The following is a 9,296-nucleotide window of genomic DNA, read 5'->3' on the forward strand; positions in this document are numbered from 1 at the left end:
ATATCTCCGTTAACTTCCTAGACCTAAACCTCGATAGAAATTTAACTAGAAGTCAGGCAAGCTTGTATAAGGCTCTAAGCACGGCGGAATTGACTAGTTCCGCTACTAGAAGAAGATTCTTCTTCCTAAGCTCTTTCCCTTTACTAAAGAGTGCGAGGCTGAGCTTTCTAGGACGATTATGCAAGAAGATAAGGCTCTTGCCTATAAACACTATATTTAGCAACGATTCTATAATTCTCACGATATTTAACGGCTTTATTAGTGCGGCAACTCGCCTAACCTTAACGCTATTAAGCTAGCTTAGCTATAGATAAAAAGAACGACTATAAAGAAGGGCGCGCTAAAGAGCCGAGCTAAGGCTATCACGGCTTAGGATCTTGCTTAGAAGGAGCTACCGTAAGAGAAGATATAGGCTTAGATCGAACGAATCCCTCGTTATATACAGAAAATAATTAAACTTAAGGGCGGCAACGAATATCGCGAGGGCAGGCTAGATTAGGTATAAGCTAGGAACGGTGCTATAGTAATTTAGTTACTACTTCCTTTTTCCTTATAGGGTCTAATTTAGCGTGGCCGATAACTTTTAAAGGCTTCCTCTATAGTAAAAGGGCGTTTAGCAAATAGCAATACCCGTGCCACGCCCCACTTATTTCGCGTTCGTTCCTCACCAGCTCTATAAATTGGTCAGCACTCCCTTGTATTCTTACTTTCTTGGCACCATCTGTTAAGGACTTCGCTGTACACAACACACATCCGCTAACAAGGGCGTTTAACACCACGCTCAGCGCAAGCTGAGGGCGGCGATGGCACCCAACCCCGCGGACCAGGCGCGACTGCCGCCCCAGGAACAAGAGCCGATGACTCCACGAACGCCCCAGGAGCTAGAGAAGCGCTCCTCCGGCAGGCCCCACGCGCGGGTCTTGCCGAATTACTGTTGCCACGACGCGCACAGCAACCCGACGACTCTCCATTCGGCTCCACGAACAGCGACAATGCCCACACCGACACCGACCAGCCAGATGCTGTAATGGGAGACGCAGCAGACGAAACCGAGACCGACGAGCCGGACGACCTGCCCGAGACTCAAGGCCCAGCAGTAACGGTTGCCCACGCGGCAGAGAGACTTATCGCCAACCAGATGGAAGCACAACAGGCAAAGCTGGCCGTCTTCCGCGCATTCTGCACCGCCTTCGACAAGACGGCTGCCCAGTTCAACTCGGGCCACGAGCTCAGCTTCGCGAAGGAATTCTCGCGCGGCTTCATTAGCTACTGGGACGACGCGCTCAACGGCGCGCCCACACGCGCCGGTCAGAATGTCAACAACCGCCACGGCAGAGACGGGACCGCACCGACCTACGCCGCTATGGCCCAGAAGGGGATGGCACAGACAAGGGCTCCCCTGCCGGCACGCCTCGGCCCGAAGCCCCGGAAGGCGCCTCCGGTCCAGCCGCCTAAAGATGACCTGCGTGTCTTCGTGCGGCTCGACGACAAGTCCCCAGCATGGGGCTATCAGGGGCATGCCATCAGAGCTCACGTAGCTAAGACTCTCAACCTAGGGACAGAACGCATGCCACAGATCGCCCGGGTTAAGACTGGATGGGCTATACGGGCCTCAGACCGGGAGGCGAGGGACCTGCTTGTGGAACGGCAGGACGACTGGGCGGCCCGCCTCGGGGCCGTGGCGGGTGAAGGGGTTCAGAAGTGGCACACGTACGCTGTGGCCGACTGCCCCAGGCAGCTCACGGATATCTGGGGGGCCGCCGTGGACTATGACCAAGCTATCAAAGAAGAGATCAAGCTCCAGACAGGTGCCGAACCAATTGATGTGCACATTGCTAAGAGATACTCCGAAAGCTCCGACCAGCCCACTGTGACAATGATTGTGTCCTTTCAGGCGGCGATACAGAGGAGATGGCGGCTCTTCGGCACCAGCCGACTAGCCCGACTGATCGCCAAGACCGCCCGGCCCGCGCAGTGCGACACCTGTTGGGATTATCACTCCCGCTACGCCTGCGACCGAAAACAAGCCTGCCGACGATGCGGCGGAAAGACCATCGCGATAACGACTGCAAGCAGCCGGAGAGGTGCGCGAACTGTTCCGGGCCCTTCCCGGCAGACCATAAGAGTGCCCTGCCAGACCTAGGCGCTCACGGCCAACTCGTGCGGCTCTCCAAGATCGAGAAGTACGCCGTAAGGAAGATCGGCTCTCAGCTATACCGGCAAGCCAATATGGAGCTCGAACGGGCCACGGCGACCGCCTCCCCAACCCTCCCAAGGACCGACCCCATCGCCCTGCATGAGAGCTGCCGAGGCCCGCCTAGGCAAGCAACAGGACCAGCAGCAGCAACAGCAGCAGCAACAGCAGCAGCAATGTCGACCCCAGCGGCTGTCCCCCACCAGCGCGCAGGCGCCAGACTCCACAACGCTCCCTCCACCACAGGAAGACAGATCCGAGTCTCCTATGAAGAGGCGCCGACGAAACGTATCCTGGACCCCTATGAACAATAGGCCCCAACACTAACAACTCGCGACAGGAGGACGATCCGAGTTCTCCAGGCCAACGTGGCCAAAATAGGGGCCTATCATAGCATAGCCCTACGACTAGCGGAAGCGAAAACTACGACGTCGTGCTCATCCAGGAACCGAACGTTTGGATAGAAAAGAAGGCGGAGCCTGCAGGACCCAGACGCACCGCTCCTTCCACGCATTCGCCCCAGAACGCGCCTGGGAACCGGATCAGGCCCGAGAGTGATCTCGTATGTCCGGAACCACCCAGATATACGGGCAGAGCAACTCTGCCCCGCCCTACGCGTGATATCCTGTGGCTCCGGGTAAACAGCACCCTTATTATCAACTTCTATCGACACGCGAAGACACCGAGCCACTCGACTACCTCCTCCACCAGCAGGACGTCCCCGAGAGATGCCTCATCGCGGGCGACTTCAACGCCTGTCATTTCTCCTGGCAGCCTGGAGCCCGGAGTGCGAGGAACGGAAAGGACATCGCCCAGTGGGCGGCCGACAAGGCTCGGACTGCTCACCACGCCAGGCGAGGCCACACACGCCCGCGGAAATACCATTGATCTAGCCTTTGCCAATATCCCTCTGCGGACGCGCTTATCGAGGAGCACCTTCATACCGGCTCGGACCATTACACGATCAGCATTACGCTCCCCGGCGGATTCCCCCAAGGACGATAGCTAGACCAAGGGTAAGCTCCGAGGAAGAAATGAAGCGATTCGAGGAACTTGTGCGGGCTGGGGCCACAGCACTACCCCGGCTGGCCGTTGAGCCCAGAGGCCTGGAGAGGCTGGCCGAGGCGCTGTCTCGCCTACTCCAAGAGGCGGCCGACGCAGCGGGCCGACGGCCCAGGAAGAACGCGAGAGGCACCCCATGGTGGAACGATCAGTGCGCCGGTGCAGCGGCCGAACTAAGAGCTATGCGGCGGATCTACCCCACAGGGCACGGCAGAGAGGTCCAGACTGCCCGGCGGGAGCTGCGCCGGGCGGTACGGCGGGCTAAGAGACATTTCTGGCAGACTGTTCTAGAAGGCGCCGAGAGCAACCAGGATATCTATAAGATCATGCGGTGGTCGAGGAAACCGAGCCGTTCCGGGCCCCGCCTATACAGGTAGGCGACCAGGTCTTCGAGACCCAGACGGAAAAGGCAAACGCGCCCGAGTCGAGATCCTAGAAAGGCGCGGGGCCGCGGACGACATCCCGGACCCCTGGGCCCCAGAGGTGCTGGCCCCAGGAGGACTCTCGACTGCAGCGTCACGCTCGCGGATGCGGCATGCGCCTGCACCTCTACGGGCAACACCTCCCGGGGATCGACGGCATCACGGTCCGAATGCTGCGTCGCGTCTGGAACCACATCGGCGAGGCGGTGAGGGAACTATATGAAGGCTGCCTACACGTGGGCTACCACCCCGCCTGTTTCCGCGCAGCAGAGGTCGTAATGATCCCTAAGCCTGGCAAGAGGGACCTGTCTATTCCGAGAGGCTGGAGGCCGATTTCTCTCTAGCTTGCCTCGGCAAGGACTCGAACGCCTAATAGCCCGGCGCCTAGCCTGGGCTGCGATCACACAACGAGTCATCCACAGCCAGCATGCGGGTGCCCTGCCCAAACGTTCAGCGCTCGACCTAGCGCTAGCATTGCTCCACGACGCGGAGACGGCCTCACCGAGGGAAAGTCGCCACGCTAATCACGATGGATATACAGGGCGCCTTTGACACGGTTCTGCGGAACCGGCTCCTCCTACGCCTACGGAACAGGGCTGGCCAACAAACCTGGTCCGGTGGGCAGGCTGCTATGGAGCAGAGATCGGCCAGAATACGGCTCGAGGATATAACGACGCCGACAACCCCTGACGTGCGGGCTGCCACAGGGCTCCCGGCCTCCCGATTCTCTTCCTCCTCTATACAGTGCCCATCTACTCGACAGGGGAACCGAACTCGCGCTTCGGCTACGCAGATGACGTGGCCACCCTGATCCGGGGCCGGTCCCACAGGAGACGGCCGCCCGGGCCACGCGCGCCGCGGGTGAGCTCATCCAGTGGGGAGCCGATAATGGCGTAGTGTTCGACCCGGGCAAGACAGAAGTCATCCACTTCACGAGACCGAGATACAAAGGGGACCTGCCGTCGGTCTGGCACGGGTCCGTAGAAAGGAGCCACAGCAGGACCTGCGCTGGCTCGGCGTCTGGTACGACAGAAAGCTCTCATTCCGCACGCATGTGGAGAAGTGGGCCGCGAAGGCGATGACGGCCGCAGGGTTCCTCCAGAACCTCTCAAACACCCGGCGCGGAATCCCTCCCCGGTCGACACGGCATGCGGTCACGGCCTGCGTCCTCCCGATCCTTTTATACGGCGCCCATGTATGGTACCCGGGGGCGCTTCGGCCTGTGTGGGGGACTGCCCGCTTAGTTCCGTCGCGGATCACCTACCTGAAGAATAGGATCCAGCTGACCTTAAACGTCGCAATGCGCGCTATCGCGCCCGTCTGGTGTACCATGCCGATTGTGGCCCTCCACCGAGAGACCGGCATCCCCCCTGCCACGCTGCTCCTCGCAGACGCCCAGAGACGCGCCGCGGTCCGTCTACGCTCCCTAGATGAGCGGCACCCCTTGACCCCCCGTATGAGCATCCTCCCAACGCCTGGCCGGGAGCTAATGAAGAGGCACGGTATGCGGGCCCCTCGCGCGGCCCAGAAGCAGCACGCCTCGAGACTCCTGCGTCTTCACCAAATGACGGCCCATGCTCCGAGGCCCCGACTTCTCCCCCCAGCACCCCCTCAGCCCGACCCGACAGGGGGCGTAGACAAAACGCAGGCGGCTCGAGACTTCCACTCGTGGCTCCGGGTATGCCCTGAAGATACCCTCATCGTCTACACTGACGGCTCGCAGAGCGAAGACGGCGCCTGCGGGTATGGGTACTCAGTGTGGCTAGGCCCTAGCGAAGTGACCTACGGCAGCGGTCGGGTCCTACTCGCTGAGGTCTACGACGCAGAGGTGGAAGGCGCCCTCGAGGGGCTTCGAGCGGCACTCACGTGGTCCCCCAGAACCCCGGACCAGCAGTGGCCGATAGTCGTCTGCCTTGATAACACTGCGGCTATAAGAGCCATACGAGGCAGCCCATCGATCTCGTCGCAAGCGGCTGCGGAGAAGTTCGCTGAGGCCGCGGCTCGACACGGAGATGTCAGCACGCGTTGGTGCCCCGGCCATACGGGGATCGCCGGCAACGAGCGGGCCGACCAGCTAGCAAAGGAGGGCTGCCGGGCCGAGGTCCGGACAGATCGCCGACCTACGCGAACATCAAGAGACAGGCCAAGGCTGCGGCCAGGCGCGACTTCCAGGACTGGTGGGCCGCGGGGCCCTGAGCAGCTACAAGAGCCTAGAGCTCAAGGCCTCGCTCGGGTGCCCCCGAGCTGCACACCAAACGAGAGCACCTCCATCACCTGCTCGCTGCGAGGAGCGGGCACGGGGACTTCGCCGACTACCACGAGAGGTTTAACCACGAAGAGGCCCGGATCGAATGCTCTTGCGGGAGGAGAAAATCACCGACACACCCTTCTACTGCCGGAAGGTAGGTACTCGACACCGCCTAAGGCTAGCCCCACGGCGGGCAAGGCTATCAACCAGGCACTAGGAAGGGATTTGACCGGTTCCTCGGGCTAGTAACGGAGGCAGAATTCTTTGACCGGATCTCCCACCGCCACTAGCTCGAGGCAACCCTCCAACCTAATATGTACAACTCTCTTTTCTATGTTTTCTGCCCGTAGGCTCCTGTGGGCCTACGGCCCAGCTGACTGCGTGGGCTTTCTCAGTCACCCGGCTCTGACCGAAGACTGACTAATATTACAGCTTCGCCGCCGTGCCCGGAACCCGCTGACGGGGAAGGGACCTGAGAATCGAGCGGCCACAGAGTCCAAGAATTGCTAGATAGGGGAGAAGTAAGGAACGCGCGACGGGTCTCCGACGAGCATCCCCATCTTGTACTATACCTAGCCTAGCACGTCTTTTGCCCTTATAGGGATGTCCCAGACGGTAATCAATACTACTACTACTACTACTACTCTATAAATTGGTGCTAGACACCGCAATAGCTAAATTTTCGACATTCGACTCCTCTAACTAAAATCGCTTCAGCTACCGCGTTCCGCGCTCAGAATCGCATATTTCTACCCTAGGCAGCCTTCTAGATGCCCTCTATCTACGAGCCTTTTTTGCTGCTTCTTTAAACTATCGCTTACGTGCACTGCGTGCCTTTAACTCCGCGGCCTCGATTACTTTTCTAGCCTTAGCGATTTAGTCTTCCTCCCTTTTCTATACTATTTTACGCCCTTAGGCTACTATTAAAACTCCCCTTAATTGCAATTGCGTGTTCTTTATCGCCTTACGTTGTTGTTAGATGCGTTCGGCTATTCTAGTCCTTCCTAGATCTCTTTTAGTCTATATAAGTTCGGTAGCTAGAGATAGCGATCCCCGAATAAAGCGACCTAAATCGCGAGAAAATTCGGGATTTAGGTCTTCGTCTTCTTAGAGTACGATCTCGAGTTTATTAGCTACTTTATTTATTTGCCGAAGAGTTAGTAGCGTCTCGAATAGTAAAGAGTACGGTTCTAAATTAGGAGGAGGAGTAGGCGTCTTTTTCGTCTAACGAGCCTCTAGCAGCCGGAGTATAGCTTATAGATTCGGTGGCTAGATTCCCGTTTTTCGGAATATAGAGCGAATAGTATTTTATCTAAAGGCTTATAATCGCACTTACTAAATATAGGAAAGAAATTCGAGCTTAGTTATATTAATAAGGCCGTTTCGAACTATTACTTCTAACGCTTTAGCGTGGTAGTGCTTTAATAGCTAAAATACTATAATATCGAGAGGCTAGAGTAGATACGTAAGATTCGGAGGCATGCCGAATAGAATAATCCTATGTTCGTCGCAATACTAAATAAACTATTTCGTATAGTAGGAGCTATAGCCATCGAGAATTAGCAGACGCTTCGAGCTTCTCGAGGTCTTTGCCGAATACTTATTAAAATATTAAAGCTATTCTAGACTAATTTCGTTATTTAAGTAGCTAGTCGATATAGGTCGGATAGCTATATTAGGATCTAGACTAGGTATCTAATACCACGAGGTTATATACATCTATCTAAATAGGATTAAGAAAGCGGGAATAAAAGCTCTACTAGCCGAGATAGCCTCGATCGTAGTAGTAGACTCCCTGTTCTTAGGGATAGCAAAGTAATAGGCTCTCTTTCGTTTAGTGACGACCAATTAATCTTTGCTAATCCCGATCTAAAACCCAGTCTCGTCTATATTCTAGATATCTTTAGGGGGGATACCCTTCTCTTAGATAACCTTATAAAGGCTCTAGAAATACTAATTAACGCGGGTAAGGTCTTCGGAGGCTTAAAGCTCTAAGTAGAGCTTCTTTTAAAGCTTCTTAAAGTAGCCGTAACGTTTAAGGAAGCGAGAAGTCTACTTACTACCGATAACGAGATCGGCTTAACTAGATCGCTGATATAAGATATAATTTGCCGCATCGGTGACGAACTCTAGGCGTACCGCGAGGTTGATATTGTTAAGGCGATCGATGTAACGATATAAAGCCGCTTCTTCTGGTCGCGATAGCTTTAAATTCGTGGCTAGTCTGCCTACTTTGGGAAGACGGCCTTTAAGGCGGTATCGCAATCGATTGCGTGGTACGCCGAATTCCCGAGCAACCGTGGCCACCTTTGCACTAGAAAAATCCTTAATATATCGGAGAGCTTCTTAGATACGTGCTTCCATTTTAGCTGGTTAATAGAGTATGATGTGGTTGAAGTGTAGGGTATTGAAGTCAGACGGTGAAAAATCTGGCTACTGCGGTGTCCAGCACCAGCTTAGGGAGCTGGTGAGGAACGAACGCGAAATAAGTGGGGCGTGGCACGGGTACTCTTTTAAATTTGGGAAAATCTGGTCCCGTTGCGGTGGAGTTATTGTGGATTGATGTCGAGCTCGTAGCGGCGTGTAAGTCCGGCGGGTCACGGGATCCGGCAGATCACCGGTAAATCCCTTAATTCCTATTGGCCAGCGCCCGTCGACGTCGACCATTCGGACGGTGAGGTTGGAAAATTCAACGACGGATTGCACAATGGCACGCGGGTGCACGGCGCTGAGAAATTGTGCGCCGACTCTTTTATGCGTGAGGGGCATTTTAGAGTCAAGTACCCGTTGATCTTGGTGTGGGGCCACAGCAGCCCAACTAAGTGTCTTCGCCACTTAGTTGGCCCAAAAAATCCGGCACAGCCCAAAAAATCCGGCACAGCAGGGTCCTCAATTTGGGGTGCAAAATCAAGGGAAATTCTACGCTTCGCTTCATGGTGCCGTCAATGCGACTTCAAATAGCTAAAATATACATGTGATCAATAGCTGCGGATCACCTAAAGACGCAAGTAACAACGAAAAGTGAAAAAATCACGTCTTTGGGCCTATTTAGGAGCTGCCGCCTTCCAGTCGAAGAGATAGGAAGACCGCGTTTGTGAGTCCAAATAGACGTATTATGTAGTAATTTCGCCTGTTGTGCGTCTCTGAGCTATTTTATCCATACCTGTGTTCCTGGAGCGTCTGCTGTATCTTGTTGGACGATCGGGTGCGCGGTCGAGGGCATGGTGTATCGACTACCGCTTCAACCGCTGCTAACGGCGGCGATGAGGGTATATTCTCTTGCGTGTCGAGTAAATTGTCCTCGTCTTCATCGTCGGCGCCATCCTCACTATGTTTGTCAAGATCGAGGCCTGTGAAATAGACGGTATCG

General features: G+C 55.6%; 1 protein-coding gene across 1 annotated transcript; it reads left to right on the forward strand.

Annotated features, from left to right (window-relative positions):
* Nucleotides 1-1,027: 1,027 nt before the first annotated feature.
* On the forward strand, nt 1,028-2,521 carry HRG_10506 (Ribonuclease H-like protein; the record flags this gene model as incomplete). Its single annotated transcript, XM_044868977.1, has 3 exons — nt 1,028-2,084; nt 2,138-2,250; nt 2,327-2,521. The coding sequence occupies 3 exons, from the start codon at nt 1,028-1,030 to the stop codon at nt 2,519-2,521; spliced, it is 1,365 nt and encodes a 454-aa protein (XP_044715719.1).
* Nucleotides 2,522-9,296: the final 6,775 nt, after the last annotated feature.

The sequence above is a fragment of the Hirsutella rhossiliensis genome (genome assembly GCF_020360975.1).
Source record: "Hirsutella rhossiliensis strain HR02 chromosome Unknown scaffold00016, whole genome shotgun sequence".
In the NCBI taxonomy this organism is placed as follows: Eukaryota; Fungi; Ascomycota; class Sordariomycetes; order Hypocreales; family Ophiocordycipitaceae; genus Hirsutella; species Hirsutella rhossiliensis.